General features: G+C 43.1%; 2 protein-coding genes across 2 annotated transcripts; one reads left to right on the forward strand and one right to left on the reverse strand.

Moving 5' to 3' along the window:
• Positions 1-2119: 2119 nt before the first annotated feature.
• On the forward strand, positions 2120-16497 carry LOC142972125 (cyclic AMP-responsive element-binding protein 5-like). The gene is made up of 11 exons (XM_076112952.1): positions 2120-2142; positions 4262-4328; positions 4824-4917; positions 6799-6908; positions 7253-7509; positions 10518-10644; positions 10930-11001; positions 14388-14708; positions 14826-15092; positions 15172-15280; positions 16361-16497. The coding sequence occupies exons 1-11, from the start codon at positions 2120-2122 to the stop codon at positions 16495-16497; spliced, it is 1584 nt and encodes a 527-aa protein (XP_075969067.1).
• Positions 16498-18744: 2247 nt separating this feature from the next.
• On the reverse strand, positions 18745-21279 carry tril (TLR4 interactor with leucine-rich repeats). The gene has a single exon (XM_076112951.1). The coding sequence runs from the start codon at positions 21250-21252 to the stop codon at positions 18745-18747; it is 2508 nt and encodes an 835-aa protein (XP_075969066.1). The 5' UTR covers positions 21253-21279.
• Positions 21280-21430: the final 151 nt, after the last annotated feature.

The raw sequence follows: 21430 nt of genomic DNA on the forward strand, positions 1-21430 counted from the left end.
CATATGCCTGAATACTTCAAATCTCATGTCTCTTTCATCTCTATTAAAACTGCCAAACCACCAAAGGTCTTCCTTTAGTGAAAAAACACACTAGTAGCAGCTTGTTTTACCGTCCTTCTTTGTCACTTCTTGCAGGATGTAAAGGCTTCTGACTCTTTTAGTGACTAAAACCCACTAAAAGGAGTCAACCAAAAATTATCCAAAATCAGGACAGACTAATGGAGCTTTCATCTTAATAGGACAAAAACACACAGCAAAGCACAGTTTGCAACATGACCAATTACCTTAATTCTGTATGGTAAACATTTTAAAGGGCATAACACATATTACTTTTGCAATAAAAAATAAAACTATAAACAATATAACATGGCTCTTACACAGTAAATAACAATCTTTTGTTCCTGTATAAAATATGTGTCCCCTATACACAAACTTGTCTCAGAACTGGTGTGAGTCTTTGCCCTGTTCATGCCTTATGACATCATATTGAACACACAATGGCTACCAGTGTGTAGTGACTGTGTATGTATTGATGGTGACAACTAACGCAGTCTATCAGAATGTGTTACATTTTATCAATAACATTGTAATACTATATATATATATATATATATATATATATATATATATATATATATATATATATATATATATATATATATATATATATATATATATATATGTGTGTGTGTGTGTGTGTGTTTATTATATTAATTTGGGTTGTCACTTGATTGTTGGTTGTCTGACTTTAGATTTGTTTTACACATTCATGTCTGATTATAAATGTTTTATGATTATTATTATTATTATTATTATTATTATTATTATTATTATCAGACTTGAAAAATAGATGTTGATCTCATTGTGACTACCTCATTAGATAAATATTTAGGGGTAAAGAGGCAATACAACTTTTTGGGTCATCAGAGATTAAAACAGGATGTGTTGGTAATGGACCAACCAAGTAATATACATTTAGAATTATAATATCAATAATAAGATTCTTATTATATTAGTATTATTATTCTGCAAGCATTAGTTGTATAGCCTATGTTAGTAGCCTATTAGCACTGTCATAGGCTAATATACTAATCATATGGTTATCATGCTCTCCGTGTTGTTTATAGGAATCAGTGCGGGACAAAGCACTCGATAATTTCTCCTCACATGAAGACCATGGTATGTTTCATAATAATAATTTGGTTCTCTAAAATAAATAGAAGCCATAACCATCGGAAAAGTAAAAAAAAAAAACCGCATAAACTCGATGTAGACGCTGGGACATCCCATTTCAGAAAGACTGAAAGTGGGGTGAGAAAAAAAAACTGGGTCTCATCCGCCCACCCAGTCTGCCCCGTGTCCCGTCACGTTGCCGGTGGTGCGTGAGACTCGGGTTTGTCCGTCGGTCCAGGTCCACCATGCATGCTGTCCCGTCCGTCCCCCTACCGACCGGTGTCTTAACCCCGCCCCCCACCCGCTCTACCCCTCTCTTCGTACGGGACCGCAATGATTTAGAAGTTCAGGAATCCCACGTGACGTCACCGGGAGAATGATGTAATGCTTCTGTAAATAGAATGTATTGTAATCTCGCTCCAGTCCAACGTGGTTCCTCTCTGGAGCGCCGCTTGTCCCTCTCGACTTGTAGGTAAGCCTCCGCAATTTACTTTCATTCACAAAACTTTAAACTCCACAGGAAGCGCTCGCCTGACGCCGACACACAATGCTGAATTTATCTTTAATCGTGAATTTTATTTTCTGCTTTAAAAAAAAAAAAAAAAAATGTTACGCTGTAGCTACTGGAAAGTTCAGAGGGAAGTTTTTGGCTAGCGGTCCCGGTGAAGTCTCATCACCAAGCGGACGAGGTTGAGCGCGAGTGTCTATTTGGGGGGTGTGACAGCACTCTCTTTACAGCTGTGCCGGGCTTGTTTATGAGGCGAGCAGGTTGCGCACACGGAGCGGTACGAAAGGAAACACAACCGGCATGTTCTTGAGACACATACAGGCACTGACCGCCCGGCTGCCGGACGGTTCGCTGGTCAGAACCGCCGCCTAATTTGAGCGGAATGAGCTCCAAGCCGGGGGCGAGCGGTTCGATGTTATTGACGTTCGTCCACCAAACATGGCAACTTTAAGAAGTAGTAAGTAAAGTTGGCTCATTTTTAAAGCTGGATGTTGTAGATGAATCAAAAGCAGGTGGTTTTAAAAGTTGTGACTGCATTATGTCATCCATCACGTGTGTAACAAGAGGAGGAAGCGCGGAAAAAGTCTTATGATTCAGTTGCCCCAAAGTTAAGCAAAGTAAAAAAGAAAAAGAAAAATCAACACAGAAACATTAATCCGTTTAAATTGGCAACATGCTGTCCGATCTGTTGTGGGATTTGGGGTTATTAAGGATGACGTCATTCTGCGTTGATGTAATCGCTCTGACAGAAGGTTTTGCTGTAAATGTGCTGAGTCTGCTCATCTTGTACTAAGTGCTGCTGAAAGGAGGACAAAGAAGTAAAAAAAAAGATGTTGAAGATAATTGTGAATATCATTGTCTAGGCTATCTGTGTATGTATCTCTAAAATATCACATTATGGAGCCTAAGCATTGCACAAAAGACACGTTTAAAGTGCACTTACATAAAACCTGCAAAACTGTGAAAGCTTCTATCTTTTTCAAGTGATTTTTCAAAATTATCTATCTATCTATCAACAGTTGTGGTGTTGTGGACACCTTGTTTGTTCATTCCATATTGTAATACACACACAAACACTCACACACAAACACTCACACACAAACACACACACTCACACACACACACCCATGAAGTCATCTCTACTCGCGGGGGTTGGAAAATGGGGGCTGAGGCAGGTTCAAACCTGTCAGGAGTATAGGCCTACAGTGCAGCTCTCCCTCTGCCTCCTCCCACCCTCATTCCTTCTCTCTTCCATTCATTGTGTCCTCCTCCTTCTCTCTCTCTCTCTCTCTCTCTCTCTCTCTCTCTCACTCTCTCTCTCTCACTGCCATTTGCCCTTTCCATTCCTCTCTCCATCACCCTAATGTCACTCTCCAAACCCCCCCCCCCCCCCCTCCCGACACACACACTTTCCATTTCTTATGGAAGCATGTACTTTTGCCCTCTTTCTCTTCTCTCACTCTTTCCCATAACATCAGGTCCCACTTTACCGTCTCCTCCGCGCTTTCTGCTCACGCGAACCCAAAGGTTGCTTGAGGGGAAAGCATGTGTGTACCTGTGAATTAGTGTCCCACGCACGTCTCATCGCCGCCATCGGCACCTTTAACATTTCTCGATCCCTTCTCCCCCCCACCAGCAGTTATTAGTAAACATAGGGGGATGAAACGTCTAGCGAGGGTCACCCTGTTGACCTCTCTACAAAGTGTATGGATCTTGTTTGGTGACACACAGCCCAGAGCGATGCCTGAGGGCCAGGGAGATGAACACTTCTTCCTTTGCTCTCAGTGGAAAATGAGGGGTCAGCAGCAGTCGCACTTCAAATAAGTCATAATTACCTCCCGTCACTGGCTTAATATCTCCACTGAAGACCTGAGTGGGTCAAGCCTGGGTTAGCGCTGCATGTGGGTTCATCATTGTGCTCTATTCAGTGTTTGCGTTGATGTTTTTAACCTACGATGACTTTATTTTTATGTTATGCATGGCAAGCATCCTGTCATCACACTCGTATTATTAACTGAAGCCCAGATGAAAGCTTACTTGCACTACACTATAATAACCATGAAAAGTAAAGATCATGGCTCTGATCTTTACTTTAAGGCTCTGATTCCCTTCTGGTGCGTACGTGTTATTAGTCATGAGTAATGAATAGTTAGGAAAAGCACAATCAGATTGTATTTATTACAGTACTTGTCCTAATAAGAATGACTACCTGCAGTATACAGCAATGCTGCTGCTCTCTCCGCCGGCACCAAAGCGATCATTTCCCCCCCCCCCCCGAGACAATGTTGTGTCTCTGAGTGAAGCATCCGTCATCTGTGGCATCTACCTCATTACACAACACTTCCACAATGAAGACGTGATAATGGGAGGAGAACTGTTTCATACAAGCTCAGTGTGTGATTTATCTAAGGCCACTCTCTCTCTCTCTGTAATTCAAAATACAGCACCACAAGCTGCCTGCTAAATCAAATCATCATACAGCAACTGTGATCCGAGAGGGATACAGCAGCGCCCTACATACTGTACAGTAATGATGAGAATGCAGGTTAAATTGTTGTTCTTGCTTCTTCTGTTTTGTAGGCTTGTGTATGACATGAATGACAAACAGGACAGGACTTATGTGTGCGGCGCCCCGGGCTGCTCTCAGGTCAGTTGGATACGGAGCGTGTGTGTTACACCTGCCTGCAGCTGTAATGACTCTTAGTTTTGCAGGAAATATATATGATTATTATTATCACATTATATTATTAATTCTGGCAAAGTAAAGTCATTTATTGGAGGTGAAATAAAATGCTTTAATATTGCAGAACGTCATGTGATTTTTCATTGTGGACACAATGTATTTCCAGGTTGATAATAATAGGATTGCAATGTGGCATACACTCAAGCCTGTGCTAAAAAGGCCAGTGTGCAATAAAGACCTATAATAAGAGTAAAAATAAATAAATAAACATTACAAATACATTTTTCATTTGTTTTATCATGTGGAGTGATACATATTCCCAGATAGTCAACTGACTTCCGACCATTACAACTGATTACTCAGCTACAAGAGGCGTTGGCTGATTTAACGGAGGGTCCCATGTGTCACGTCAGCACGCATCTCTTCATATCTTTCTCACTCTGTCGGTGTGTGCTGCAGCGCTTCCAGTTAGAGGAGCATCTGGTCAGCCACAGACGCAAGCACGAGATGTCCCTCAAGTTCTCCTCCATCAAGGCGGACACGGCTTTCACAGGTGAGAGAGCACAAAAGAAACCGTGCACGTAAAAAGAAAAGAAAACATTTGGCCTGTCCTCTCTCCCACATCCACCAAGAGCTGATATCTGAGTTTGTGTATCCCCTTATCTCCCCATAACCATAAATAATCTTCCTCATTTCTTCCCGATGCTGTATGTCACTCAGTTCAGCAGTTGTCTGTCTGCATGTGTGTGTGTTTGGTGACCTCTTTTCAGGATCAGTGCTTGATGAAAAAATGATGACGCTAGTTATACAGTATGAAAGCAGATAAGCTCGATACAGGCTTCTTTCCCTCAGATAGTCTGTGTTGTGAAACAGAGCGTCTCATGTTGCAACATGCACAGTATACTCCATCAGATTAGACCGAACATGCTGATAACGCCATGAGTGAAAACCAACTTTGATTGTGGAGGTGTAGAGGGGTTAGCACAAACCTTCTTAAAGATCCTACTCTTTTATGTTTCATATATTTTACTCTTTTATATATATTTATATATATTTATATATATATATATATTGGGTAAAGTAAAGGGGACAGGAGATAATCTTAAAATTGGGATGTGAGCAAATGCTTGTGGATACCTCAGTTTTTTAATGTGTGAACCTGGGTTTGCCAATAACACTAGTTTGCTGAGAAATTGCACAAATATCAGATGGACCGATTTTTTAAACCAAGTTTAATTTATGACCACAGCAGTGGCTTACGTACAGTAAATATACCACAGTGGAGCATATTATTTTTCTTAATTAATCACACTATTGTTTTGTCAGTTAAATGTCACAAAATAGCAAAAGTAGTAAAAAGTAGTAAAAAGTAGTAAAAAGTAAATCACAAATGTCCAGAGCCAAAGGTGACGTCTTCAAATAGCTTTTTTTTAACATTCCAAAACCCAAAGATACTAAGTTCACTGTCCTAAAATACAGAAAAGGCAGCAAATACTCCCATTTGAAGAGCTGGAACCAGAAAAAAAAAAATCAAATAATAATGATTTTTATTAATAATTCTTATTTTGTAAATTCTTCATCTTCTTCCTCTTCTAATTCTAAAAGCGATCATTCAGTTTCTAATGAGCTGCTTATTGAATTATCATGGGGTTTAATGGGGAGAGGTTTTGCCCTATGATAGTCTAAATGCTGTTTTAGACGCTTTTTTAAAATTGCAAATTCTCCAGAACCACAGTGAAACTATATGTGTGCGCCGCACGCTGCAACAAATTATTATTGCTGTGCTTTTTACTCCACTGAGACATTAAATGAAACAGATATTTAAAGGCAAAAAATACACGTTTTTTGTTCAATCTACCGCTCCTGTTGTAAGTCACAGCTTTAGAAGCTCCTACAATGCAGTGCATGACGAGTAGCTTCACTCGGCAAACATTTTTTCTACTGCACCACCGCGGTCCAGACTCATGATCATAACACTGTCACGTGACAATGTCTGTAGCCATAGAAACAGCTGTCCATCTGGAAATAAACATGAGCTTGGCATCTAACCTCTGCAGACCCTCCCTCTGCAGCTCTCTCTCTCTCTCTCTCTCTCTCTCTCTCTCTCTCTCTCTCTCTCTCTCTCTCTCTCTCTCTCTCTGTCCTGCAGCCTGTCACGCCTCCTGCAGGAAATCTCATGTCAAAACAAAGAGCCCAGCTGACCTGTGACCCCTGCATGTTTAGACGGCTCAAAGAGACAGACACAGACTGATGTTATCACAGAGAGACACAGAGAGCACGGCTGAGAGGAGACTTGGTTCTCCTCTCAGCTTGGACGACAGTCGATGTTAGAAAGCAAATAAGCTAAAACAGAGCAGACTCAGCGATATATAGACGTCTACACATTTTTTTAAACCTGTCCTTTTGTTTATGTGTTTGTCTGTCATGCTTCCAGACCAGACTCCGACGCCAACCCGATTTTTGCAGAACTGTGAAGAGGTCGGTCTGTTCAAGGAGATAGAGGAAGAGTTTCTTCAAGCACAAGAAGAAGAGAAGAGCAAACAGGTACATAAAAAAAATAAAAATACAAACCAAAATTAAGCAGAATTTTAAATATTTTGGCTATTTCTGGCTCAGTTCAGCGTTTTGAGTGACACTTGAGCGTGAGGGAGATAAAAGCAGTCGGACCCAATTAGGCGACTGCAGATATCTGACCTGCTGCGAGGAAAGACACACCAGGCGATCACATTCTCCCCTGTAAATTAAACAGCCAGACATCAAACCCACAACGAACACGCAGACGCACACATCAACATCACTTCAGATCACAAAACACACACTAACTCAAAGTAGATACCGCAAGCTCAAAAAAGGTCCCAGCTGACTGTCGCTCCCACTTCTCCCCACAGAGGCTTTCTCATAATGGGCCGCCCTGTATGAACCAGCAGCAGCTCAAACCCCAGCTTCAGCTCCAGCACCCACCCCAACCTCAGCACTCACAGCCGCAGCCACCGCTGCACCATCCTCAGACCCATCCCCTGCAGCACCCTCACTCTCATGGCCCCATGATGGGCCCCAGCTGCAGCCTGGCAGCCCAGCAAGCTCTGTCCTCCTCGCAGTCTGGATCAGTCATCACCCAGGCTTCTTCCACCCTCACACACTCAGGGTGAGTACGGCTGCACACATACACACGCATACAGTAGAGATTTCACTGTGCATCCATGCAGCTACACTCAGTCCTTCATCACATACACATATTTCCTTTTAATATTGCCTTTTCGCACTCTTTCTTCCTCTCCTGTACCCTGTCTCGCCCATCCTGTTTTGGACGTATTATAACTCATTCTGTCTGGCACAGACTGGCATTTCTCCCTGGATAATTTATCACTGCACTAATGAACTGAGAGAACAAAAAAAATCAAACATCAATTTACTGAGAGAACAAAGTCCTAGCAAAAGAGATGGAGAACCGCTGCACACCACCCACTCAAACCCACTGACACCATCCACCCTGCCACCCAAATACTGCCTCTGTTATGTCTGTTAAGACTCAGAACCAGACTGGAGTCTCTCAGCGCCTGAGCAGCTTCCATGGCTCCCTGGTTATCAGCCCGTCCAACAGACAGATTAGAGGAGTTCCTGTCTTTCATCTGACCAGCTCCCACCAACTGCTTTCCCTCCTCCTGACATTTCAACTTTGGATTTTGGATTTATTGTCATACATAGACTGTTGCTTTGATGAAAAATGTCACACCAGTTTTAATTGGAGCGTTCTGTTTGATGTGAAAAATAGTAGCGTAATGTGTTAGGTGGGTCAAATTTAAACTTATTCAATTATTCACAGATTTAAATGACTTCAGGCAATAAAAATGGTAACATTGTAGTTGATGATACAAGCAGCTCTTTGATGAAGACAACATAATATGTAACATTTATACATTCTAGTTTTACACTAACGTGAACATTTTGTAACAGGTAACATTTTTAGTAAGAGTATGAATGACAACATGTCTGTCTGCATTCAATTAATCTAATTATAGTATGTATAAGTTATGCTTATTTAAAAAACAAAAACAAAACACAAACAGAAAAAAACTTTTATTGCTTAAGCCTCAACTTTAACTTCCCTCAGCACCTCCATTTCCACTGCCACATTTATTCGCTAAAAGTCATTCTATATAGTTAGTTTTGTTATTGCTTTGTCTACTAGTCATAGTTATCAACTAATGAATTAAAAGGGGCAGTTTCATTATTGCATTTGTGACACTTTAGCAAATGTTTGTTGGACATTTAACGTCTTTTTCGTAGAGTAGACAGGACAGGACTGGGCAGTGAGCTGTTGATTATGGTACATAATCGGTGCCAGCTGAATCCAGACAGCATGTTAGTCAGTGAAACCAGCTAAGTGTTGCTATATGAAACATGGATCGAGTGTCTGACTGTTTCCCCTCGTGTTTACGACCCGTTTCCATACCGACCTGGTCTCTGAGAGTCTGGCTGTTGGCCCGGTAGAGCTGTTGTGGTTACGTTAGGAAATGCTGTTTTGGTTCGTCCGTACTTTGTTGTATGTTAAACGGGCCGCTTACCCCGGATTCAGTGATGACATCATTGCCGATGACCTCAGCACGGCCACGGAGGCCCACGCTGTCCGATTGGCTGAGAGCCAGACCGGTTAGGTCAGCACATGGCACCCCGGGTCTCTACATCTCCCGCTGTGATACCTGAGCGTCTCCTCCCTCTCAAGCTGTCACCTTTTTTTTTTTTTTTTTCATATTTCTGTTTTCTTTCATGTTTTTCACCTCATAATAGTTTCCATTGACGTTGCCTCACCTCAAACCTCTGCTTACGCCTTTTTGCTCGCATACAATAACATTTAGATTTTTTCTTTCCTTCAGCGGATGCTTTTGTCCAGATTTTAAGTGTTGGTTCACCCAAATTACGAAACAGCATATCTTCTCATTTACTCCTAGTGGTCTGTAGCTATGTAGATAGTTCAGGTTTTCAGTGCCCACATTTCCACCCCTGAGATTTCTTCCTCCACTCGGTGTTGCCAGATTTGACTGACACCAAATTGCCCAATAAGAAACCAGAACCCACCTTTCTTCCCTTTCTCGTCTATTTTCTCAAATGGGGTGTGATGACATTTTGTTAAAATAACACAGACAAAGACAGACAAAGGTTGCAAATGTACCTGCAACTCTAGACAACATTAAACACTTAACTTCAGACCATCCCCGTTAAATTCTGTGGCAGAGTGTAAGAAGAAAAATGAAGCAGTCATACGACATACCTCATAAGATATATGTTGTTCTAATAGTATAAGTTTAGGCACACTCAAAACCACCAGTTACAATAATGAGAAAAGATATGCTTTATATCTTTTGTTACAATAAACAGATATAACAGACATGAACAGATGAAAATGATTTTACAAGCACTTTATCACATGTGGTATGAAGGAATAATTATTTGTACAACAAAAAGAAAACTGCCCACATGATACAAAAAGTAATCCCCACATTTTCTCAAAATGCTCAAAACCAAATAAAATAAAAAGTAGCTCATTTGGGCCAAATTAAGCATTTCAGTACAGTGGAGGTGAATAGAATTAAGAGTGTGGTGCTCACAGTGAAAACGGAAACAACCCTTTCCAGTCACAGATGTCCCTATTATTCTGGATAATCCACAGAACAATAGTTTTCACAGGGACTCATTTTTCAGCAGGAAGTAGTTCCAATGAAAAATGTCCACAGTGACGTCTGTGGATTATTTAGAATAACTGCAACATTGTTTCTGAAAAGACACACAGCAAAAAAAAATTATTTCTCAATTTTTTGAGCACCACAAGTAGAATTCCAGTCACCTCCATTGTGTTGGGGTGGAGGCAGAAAAGATATTAAATAGATATTTCAATGGATACCTCATACGGTAAGTCAGCTCAAATCTGTGACAGATCAAGTCCTTTCATATTAGATTTGATCATAATTCCTCTTCTATGACCATCTATGTCAGTCTCACCTCCATCTGCCATTAAAGCTATAAATGTTTCAACTCGAAGCCTCTCTCTGAACTTGATTAGTGAAACTTTAGCTGTGGATAGCTCTCTGGCTTGACTCGCCCCTCTCTCTCTCTCTCTCTCTCTCTCTCTCTCTCTCTTTCTGTGGCTGACCACAGGCCAGTTCCCGGGTCACTGTCGTCCCTCCTCCACATGCGGAACAGACAAAGACAACCGCTGCCAGCCTCCTTACCTGGCACCCTGCCAGACCCCGCCATGCAAGGAGCATCTGCTCAGCACATGCCTGTAAGTATACGGGAGACTGGTTACTCACACATTTGCATTCAGACGTGCGTGCATTATGATTTATAGATGCAGGGATAGTGGCCAAAGTGGTCAAGATCCCCGAGTTAGAAATATTCATGGCTGACAGAAAAAGTCACTTCACTCTTGTGAATTAAACAAGTGTCAAACTCCAAATGGATATGGACCTTGTGGGGAACGCTTTATACTTGAGGTTATGTATGTGCTATAGCTTTTCCTTGTCACAGTTGAAAGGTTATTTTTGTGTCAATTTCTTTCCTTCTTCAGATAGAGAAGCAGATGTCGTGTATAATGGGTATACCAGGCCCAGGACACAACCCCTCCTGTTCCTCGCCCCAGGTACTGACCACATTCTTACTCTATGCCATTGTTTATTGAGTATTAAAGGAATAGTTTGACATTTTGGGAAACACAATTATTCACTTTCTGAAAGAGATGTGGATGAAGATGTCATATTTGTATGGTAAGTATGAAGCTACCACCAGCAGCTGGTTAGCTTAGCTTAGCATAAAGACTGGAAACAGCTAGCATGGCTCTGTCCAACAGCAACAAAGCCCCCCTACTAGCACCTCTAAATCTCACTAGTTTCACTAACTGAAGTGTAAAAATTACAATTTGCCATTATAGGGGCCAGGCTATTTCTTGGTTGGGAGCAGTCATTTCCTGCAATCTCCGCTGATTGCCTGGCAACTGCTCAGAGCCAATAAATAGTAAAACATGAAATTGACGTTTTCACTCTTTTGTCCAGATTACACATGCTAATTAGAGTTCTTCAGAGGTGCTGGTAGGTCATTTTTGTTACCTTTGAACAGAACCAGACTAGCCGTTTCCTTCTGTTTCCAGTCTTTATGCTAAACTAAGATTACCGTCTGCTGGCTTTAGCTTCATATTTTCCTCATATTGAACAGACGAGAGTGGTAGCAATCAACGAGCTATACCTTTAAGTTGTTAATGATTTCACTATTCTCATCTCTACTCTAGAATTAAAGCCATAAAACACACTCATATTCTGCCTTTGGCTTATTTTTTCCTAATCAGTATAGACAGGAAACAGTATAATTCTACACTTTAACAGACTCACACACACGCACACACACACAGGTCCGCACCACAGGAAGTCACAATCTACATGCTCTCCCCGGATTTCTTGGTTGTTTTATTTCCCTTGTGTCAACATGCTCTCAATCCCTCCTCTTGTCAATTTTACATTTCCTCTTTCTAGGTGCATGTAGTATGAATTATTAAATATGTGTGCTATCAAAAGCAACTTCAAAAGGAAAACTGTGAAATCGCCCTGCATCCATACACACACACACACACACACACACACACACACACACACAGGTTATGACTTCATGTGCAGAGCTTGTATATAGAGTGGCAAACTAAAAGTGGTTTTAGGTTTCAGAGCTGCTCAGGTCGCAGGTTCATATCTGAAAATCTCTTCTTTGAGCACACACACTTCTTCTCCAGAACAATTCAATTTAATTCTATTGTGATTTAGTCTTGCCAGGTGTTGTGTTTTGCATTCCGAGGGTGTGAAACAGCACTCCTTTGTAAAACCACAGAGGGTGTATCAATATGCCTCCGTTGTACAGTAACTCCACACTCAGCTGAAGTGGAAAAGTAAACGTTTAACAAGTGGATCAGTGTTTCATGTACAGTTCTGTGTCTTCATTCACTGATCCCTCCAGACAGAAATATCAACGTGGTGTGTCATCCAGGCCAAGGAGACCCATGATGTAACCACAGGCCCCAGTGTCAGGGTGTTTCTATGTAGTAAACAGAGCTGAACCACTCGTGTCCCGTCCTGTTCAGTGTGTGTGGCTGTGCGTGTGTGTTTGACTGGCAGCCTGGCAAAGCTGGCACAGACAGCTCGGTGACCTCATCCTTGGCACCCGCTAAATGTGCTCCCTTTTTTCGTTGTTGAATGGTTGAAGAGGGGGGAAAAAAAATCAGCTTCTTCTCTTAAAGAATTATTGTGTAACAGGGAACAGATAGCAATTTGGCCAGGGAGGGGAGGGTGGGGGGGGGGGGGGGGGGGGGGTGATGTCATGCTCTAAACATGACCTCTCCCTCTCTGCGTCTCCTCTGCTTAGTGTAGGAGAAAGGTGAGATGAGGTTTAATTTAGCTCTTACAGTGTGTTTAGTCAGTTGATACGTGGGAATGATAAAGTGTGAAGGTATCAAGCTGCAGACTGCAGCATTTATTGGAACACATTATCCCTCTTATCTACAGTTGTTTTCACGGTTGTGGATAATTAGGAGAAAAGGCGATGATGGGCTAAGTGGGAGTTGGTGGCTAACAGCAGTTGTAGTTTTTATTTTGAGACATTTTGCTCCGTAGAGTAAGGATACTGTGGCCTGCAATGTAGGTTACGTGGCTTATCTGCTGTTACCAATTTAGCCGGTGTTGGGGGTCAAACAAACCACACCCAGTATGAGAGAGACGGAAAATGTTTATGTATATCGTCAAGCTCTTCATATACAGTGTTTAGTTTCACACATATCAACTCAAAGGTGGTTTAATATCCCTGGGTACAAAGTGTTCAGACATACTGTATGTGGAAATATACGTTCATGGTTCTCAATTGACTCTCTTTAAAGTATTTGAAAGTTACTAATGTGATGAATTTTATAACCTATACTTTTTGTGAAATAATAAAGCTGGCTTAAATATGGCATATATTTCCAGGGGAGTTGTAAAATGGCTGATTGTCCAGAAGTTTTTAACTAACACAGAGCCAATTGATGTAAGGAGGTCTCCAGTTGCCCGGGCTTCAGGTGTAATGTTGAAGAGTGTGAGTATAGAGTAGGGTATGGGCCATGAGGAGTGGAGGTTTGTAATGAAAACGCATCTTGATCCAGGCTTAAGATGTTGCCAAATCTTCTCAGTGCTTCAAAAAGATAAGTCCATTCTATACGTTTGTTGGCCTTTTTGGGGTTTTCGATTACGTAATGGCCACGTCAGAGGCCCTTTCATGCTCAGAATGCAAATAGTCATAATACGACACACATAAGACAATGATTCAACCGGGAGATAGAACTGTAGTTAGCAGGATCTGTGGCATCTTTGCCCTTCTTTAATAACTTTGTATATCTTTGTACATAGATTCCTCAATTATTTTCAGTAGGATTGGTGTAAAAATCTCACATGTCCAATAGAACTCAACCTCAAATCCATCTTGGCCCAAGTGAACTTAATTTCATTGGTACTCAAAAGGCTTCCACTAATGTTTAGCAACTAAATTCCCCTTGCCTTAAATAGTAGTTAAGAAATGACTTGCAATAACCAGCTCCTACCCAGTGTCACTGGGGCTTGGCCCTACAAGTCCCAGCGTGCAATTAGTTCACCAGCCTGGTTAGAAAGCGGTTGTGAGTAACGTTCCGAGAGGCCATAATAAACTCAGAATGAATCTGAGAGGATGTGAAAATACACAAGTTCTAATGAGGATGTCAATTACTGAGGCTCCACTGTGTATATCTTCTTCTCTGTCTGTCGGAACTGAACGTGTACATTGGTTTAGGAGATTACCCTGATGGATGCACATGTGGTGATCAAATCTGTCAACAAACAGCACTGTACATCGACTGGACAGTCTACATAAAGGCTGTCACTGTGGTTGTTTCTTTCTAGTATTTCATGTTTTATGCAACTTGAAATGCTTTGTACAGTGCATCACATGTACACTAATATTACATCTCATCTTTTAATCTCCTCTCAGAGATCCAAACAGGCTCTGGGCCACAATTTCCAACAGCACCACCCAGCAATGGTCGCCGTCAACAACCCCGTGACATCCATGGGTCACATGATGGAGATGATGTCACAGCGTCATCAGGCACCTCCACTACAACACCACCACCATCATTCTCATCATCCACAGCTTCAAGCTCCACCCCTCACCTTCCAGCAGCGATGCCATGCTTCACCTCCGGAGCACATGGGAAGCAGCCACAGCCACCATGCTCAGGCTCACCAAGCCCCGCCTCCACATCTGCACCAGGGCTCGCCTCCTGCACCTCCCCTGTCTGTTCCAGCACAGGTACATTTGCTTTATGTTTATCGATCAGCTCAGTGACGATACACCTATGACTTCATACTTTTTGCATTCAGGCACAGTGAGGTGACTTTCAAGATGTTTTTTTTTTTTTGCTTGTAGTTATCACCAGTTGCACAGCAGATGCAGTCCTCCCATCCACCCCACTCCCAGCATGCAGTGCAGGGAGGTGGTAGCTGCAGCGGTGAAGGAGGCGGCGGCAGCAACCGTCGCAGGAGGACGTCGGAGCAAGACCCTGACGAGCGCAGGCAGAAGTTTCTGCAGCGGAACCGGGCTGCAGCCACCCGCTGCCGACAGAAGAGGAAAGTGTGGGTGTCGTCGCTGGAGAAGAAAGCTGAAGAGTTGACGCACACAAACCTGCAGCTACAGGTGGGACACGCTCTGAACACACACAAGCGCACACAATCTTAACTTCAAGGATACTTAGTATTTCTCTGCCTGTTCCCAGAACGAGGTGACGTCATTGAGGTCAGAGGTGGGTCAACTGAAGCAGATTCTGCTCACCCACAAGGACTGTCCCGTCACCGCCCGGCAGAGAGAGGCACAGGGGTACCCCAGTGAGTAAAACCCCCTACCCTGCACTTCCTCTCTAGAACTCTCACCAGCTTTTCCAGACGCCTGACACCAATCATCTCCATCCACCACAGAGGGTATAATTCAGATACCTTATGCCTTGTATGTGCACATAAGGGGATACTCCACGGTTACATTTTGTCGTGTTATGGTGCTCCACCCCTGGGCAGACATAGGGACCTTGAACTGTATCTCACAGAGTGCAACTAAACAGCACTTAAGACTCTGCTTTTCACCCCATTCTCCAAAAATTGGTACATGCACTTTTATTCCTATATGGAGAGGCAATCAGGGGAAAGCACTGCACTCTTAACTCTCCATTTAAAGGAATGCATTTTTCATTTCCATTTTCATACTCATTCAATGAACCATGACGGTATTTGAAATACTCTAGAGCAGTGGTTCTCAACCTGGGGGTCGGGACGCATCGAGTCGTAAGATCATTTCCCGGGGTTCCCAGACATTGTTTTTATTACATACTAAATATAAAGATTAAATTAAAAAAAATGTTAAACTGGGGAATGTTTTTTACACTACATCGCCTGTACCAGTGATATCATTTTCCTCACAATAGATTTTATTGAGTGTGGGGCGACTCGGAAACATTGAGAACCGCTGCTCTAGAGTGCAATGCAATATTCTGTCATTTTGCCTTGCATGAAGTTGCTTGGAACACAATGCAGACGATGCCCATCTTGCACTCAAGGCAGGCTAAAGTTAATGTTCAACAATAATTGAACCTGTATACGACCTTAAAGGAAAGAAACAAATACTGCACCTTGTGGCTTAAATGAAAGCAGCCATTGTGTTCTCAGTGTTGAGCTTCAGAGAACAAAAGTGGATGCAATATTGGCATGTGTTACTTTCGTATATATTTCTATTGTTGTCTTTTTACCTGTATGTACAGTATTCATTTGTTGAAAATAAAAAGAGATATTTTCCTTTAATCTGAGCTGTAGTGAGTTTTTCATTCATTTGCATGCACATGCTCACAAACCCCGCACACAGAACAGACAATCCACACAGGATCTGTGACTTTGATTGACAGCTGTCTTTGTGTCCAGCTGCAGGGGTGAGCCCAGGCGGAAGTCCCACCCCTGTAGGTCCTGGGTCTCATCTGCAGGCCATCCAACACAACAGCATCTCCACGTCCTCGACGGCTGGAGGCGACACTGGGCACGACCCCAGGCCTGGACGTTAGCCCTCACCACACAGAGGAGGGGATGGGACTGGATGGCTGCCAGACTGAATTATCTTTCTGTCAAAACTACACTAAAGTCTCACTCAGCTGCGGATCCGTGTGTCTTTACATTGTAGATGAAATACTGAACTGGATAGGTGAATTTAGAAATCCATGTGAACACTGAGGTATTTTTCTTTTCTGGTTGGAGAGAAGACCAGAACCACATACGGATACATTTCCATAACCGGTGCAAAAATGACCTTTTCTGAAAGCCTTGTTAAAACCTGTGATGGTTACATGGCAACTGGATCCTGTGTTTATTCAGAAAGTGTTTCCGTTCACAGCAATCTAACCATTGCCTGCTACCCACTGACTATGCACAGACACAACCATACACATCGTTTCAGTATGTTTTCCTCTTATACCTTGCACTTTAGTTTTATATTTCAAACAGAGCATCTGCGAGCGCACACCTTCTGCCTTGTCTTATCAAAACTATGTATTTTTCATGCTAAGGCAAAAAAATAAATATTTTAAATTTTAGAATCAAACCCACAGCTGTTTTGGAAAGCCATTTAGAACAGGATTGTACAGTATTTCCTTTCACACACTTTTATAAACTGCCCAAAGACACGAAATAACTACAAACTGCACCCTAATTCCCAATCCCTGTCAGTCAATAATAAAAACTCTTATTCTGGTATTTCCTTGTGTTTTTTTATATCCTTTTCCTATGATATAAAATCTGTCGCATTTCTTTTACACTATAAACCTGTGGTTTTGAGCAATGAGATTATAGTTATCAATTTGTTTCATACAGTATGGTCTAGTCTGCCATCTAGTGACTGCTTTTGTCAGTGATAGTTGACCGTAATAACTGGAATGGTCAGCAAAGCAGATCACAGCCTATTTTATGTTTGACCAATACAAAGATATAAGTGTGTCTGAAACACAAAGAAAGTTAAAATAGCCATTTGTCTTTTATTTAAACAATGAATTTGTCTGGCAGCAAATGAAAGTGTCCCAAACTTAAGGACTTGATTTTGGTACCAGCTGCAGACTCTTCAGTTTGGTTAATTACAATATTTTTTGTGTTTTTTGTCAAAAGCTTTCCGTTCTGACATCTTGAGCGTCCGCCTGGTGATATGAATATAATTTGCATGCGTGCAATTGTGCATCCATATGTGTGTGTACATATGTGCTTGATTTGGACAAAGTGTGGGAGGCACTCCACCCTGTCTACTCCAACAAAGGGACTGCTTAACTATTGCCAGACCTCAACTTGATGCACATGGATGCATGTGCTCACACACACACACACACACACACACACACACACACACACACACACACACACACACACACACACACACACTCTTCGGGTCTGCCTCTTAAGCACTAAATATCAGTTGCAGATGAAAGAATCATTAATTGCTTCATATTTGAAAACACAAGAAATGTATTAATATACTGCTAAAATTACCAGTGACACATTTTGACTTTTAAAAACAGCATCCTAAAACTATAGTATCATTTTGAGCAGTCTGAAAATAATCTGGCATGCATTTTTCTGAATGTATATATGAAATACTCTTCATAACCCCCCCTAGAAATATAATCCCTTTGTTCTTTACATAATCAGTGATTTACATAATAGATATTTGAAAGCGACAGATATAGTAACATCTGTTATAAAGGTAAATCATGCATAAAGACTCAAATGACAAATCAATCACATTGTTGGGGATTTTACTGCTTCATGTAATGCAGGTTTATATATAAAAGTACAAAACACGATAGATGTGATACAAAACAAGTGTTGTTTTCCCTGCCAACCAGCAGCCATCATTCCATACTGTACAAATATGAGACAACAGGATGTCTACGAACTCAACAATAGCACCATAGTTGAAATCAGTGAGCAATCATTCGTGCGTATACACACAACGAGTCGCACATTTAGGAACACTTGCAGGTGCAAGGAAATGAAAGAGGAAAGGCACAAAGCAGGAAGAGGAAGTCAGAGGGATTGGACTTCCTCTGGTGTCTGAAAAGGTACTGATGAGCTCAGCTGTTCTATTGTCACTTTAAAAGCTTTCTTTTGGTCAAATGAGAAACCAAGACACAAAATGGCGGGACTGATGCCTTGGTTTGTTCACAGCCACAAACATTCATGTTTTTAATATGATACCGAGGTCTGGGGACAAGACCAAAGATTGCACCAAAAGCCAATTCACATGTCTCTCTGTTGGAAGTGTTATGGCTCTAGTCAGAGAATCTCTGCATGTCGCCGTCTCTGCGAACACTGTTGCTGTCCAGAAAGCGGTCACAAGGGAACTCAATGAGGTCCCCTTCCTCTAGTGGTGAAAGACGTGCTGGACGGCTGCTTTGGTAGCTGGTGAAGTCAGCGGACACAGAGGCGTTCGTCACGGCGGGACGATACGGTCGCCGGGTGGAGTACATGTGCCGCACGTGCACCGCCGTCTTCCTCCTCTGCAGCCTCCTCTTCAGGCTCCGCCCCAGCCAGACCCCGCCAATGACAAGCAGCAGCACGGCGTTCCCGGCCAGTGTGGCCACCGTCACCAGCTGGAGGTCAGAGGTCAGCATGCCTCCATGGCTGAAACCCTCAGGGAGAGTGACCAGCCCTGCACAGTGGTCACGGGGTGCAACTTGACACACAGACCCTCCGACTACTCCTTCCACACAGACCATGTAGGTCACATCAGAGCCGAGTTCTCGAAGGGTTACGGAGCGAGCTGTGCCACGGGCGTAGACATAGCGGGGGAAACGGTCCTGAGTGCCAAAGCGGTCAAACAGAATCCGGTATTGGACTTCATCTAGGCCTGGCCCAAGTGCTGCTGTGTAGCGGTGATGATCCCTGGTGGTCCAGTAGATGGTGACAGTACTAGATGTCACTTGATCCACTGAAACATTAGTGATGAAATGGCGGTTGAACACACAAGGATCTGTGATTACAGGCTGAGCCTCCTCCTGATCGGACCTCAGAAGGTCAAACTTTTCTCCTGGCTGGACCGGAGAAGTGGTGGTGAGCCCTGTGTTTGGATCAGTGGAGTTTCTATCTTGGTTTCCAGCATGACTTGGTGTAGAAATAGCTGGTGGATCGGTTCTGGAAATGGTATTTGACCTTCGTCTACCTTTGGCACGTTTCCCAGCAGCCTCTGCAGCAGGTCGTGACCTCGGGCTGAGTGGCTCTTTCTTTAATTTCTTTCTTTCCAGTGAAGAGGAGGGTTCTGCCTCTGCTAGACCCCCTTGGTCTCCCTGGATTCCCAGGACACCCTCCTCCTGTCCTTCTTTCTTCCTTTTCTCTCGCTCTTTCCTCATTATAACTCCGTCCGTATACCCCTGTCTCAAAGCAACACCTTCTGTCTCCTCTGCCAGGATTTCTTCACCTCTCCCCTCCTGCTTCATTGTATCCACCATCCCTACCTCTTTTCCCTCCACCTTTACCAACACACCCCCTCCCTGGCTCTCCTCAGGCTCATCTTGGCTCCTACACAAGTGGGTCCAGTTCCCGAGGGGCTGCAGCTGGGAGCTGTTCAAATAGTCCAGATATTTCCCCCTCAGTGTTGCTGGGTGGTGACATTGCACAAAAACAGTCAATAATTTGCCCTGAGAATGCGCAACAGTCATCCATCTTTTCAGCTCCTCCAGCCGACAGTCGCACGTCCAGTTGTTGCCATGGAGGTCCAGGTTGTAAAGCACGTTGTTGAGGGCAAAAATGTCCCCGGACAGGCTGGAGAGCATGTTGTTCTTCAGCTTCAGCACTCTCAGGTGTTTAAGTTGTGAAAAAGCCAAAGAGTCCACGCTGGAAATCCGGTTGCGACTGAAGTCCAGCTCCTCGATGCGCTCCAGAGAGTCCAGGAGACCGGCGGGGATTTCCTCCAGCTCGTTGCCGTCAATCAGAAGCTCTCTGAGGCTCGACAGCCCCTTCAGAGCCCCGCTGTCCAGGCGAGAGATTCTGTTGTTGCTGAGGGACAGTTTGGACAGCTTTTTTAGGTTTTGGAAGACGTGGTTTGCGACGTACTGGATTTCATTTTCAGACAGCAGCAGAGTGGTCAGAGCTGTGAGTTGGGAGAAAGTGAGTGCATTGCGCACGGCTGACTGCTTGTTGTGGGCCAGGTTTAGAAAGCGCAGGTTGGTGAGTTTAGAGAAAGCGTTTCTGTGAATATGCTGCAGTTTGTTGGATTCCAGGTGGAGATAATGTAGGCTGGTCAAACTTTTAAAAACAGAGTCTTGCAGAACGTCTATTGAGTTGCCATCCAGACGCAATTTAACAAGATGATCCAAATCGGTAAAGAGCTCCGGTGTGATTTTCTTAATGTCATTATTATTTCCACAAAGAATAGTTAATTGCTTCAGGGATTGTAAAGTCCCAGCGGGTATATTTGATAAACGATTATGTCCCAAGTACAGCTCCTCCAACTTGGAGAGTTTCTCGAATGCTTTTGGGTGAATAGTTTGTATCTGATTGTACTGTAAATTCAACCGTACGAGGTTACTGTACCGTGTGAAGTCGAAGGCAGAGATGTTACTAATGAAGTTACCACCAAGGCTGTAGATTAGCACTTCTTCGGGCACCCGTGCGGTAGGTTTGGGCACAGTGCGCAACCCTCGATTGGTGCACATGAGATGCTGCGGGTGCTGACAGTCACAGCTGTCGGGACAAAAGCTCGTCGCCTGGGAGGAAAAGATGAACCCGTTGAGCGACAGCAGGAAAAAGCAAGACCTCACCAGGAAATAGCCGGTGTCCATTCCCACTGTGCGGCTGGCACAGCCAGAAACTGATGCGGCATTCGCTTTACGTTGTTCAGGTGCAGTCGCCCCTCTGCTCGCTCACGCGCAAAATCGAGTCGTCCATAATGCACTTGTTGCTCTTAAAACGTGGAGAGAACAGCGCTGCGCACATCAAGCACGTGGCTCTATCACTTTT

This window comes from Anarhichas minor, unplaced genomic scaffold (assembly GCF_050575085.1).
Source record: "Anarhichas minor isolate MPS153535 unplaced genomic scaffold, ASM5057508v1 ptg000051l, whole genome shotgun sequence".
Classification (NCBI taxonomy): Eukaryota; Metazoa; Chordata; class Actinopteri; order Perciformes; family Anarhichadidae; genus Anarhichas; species Anarhichas minor.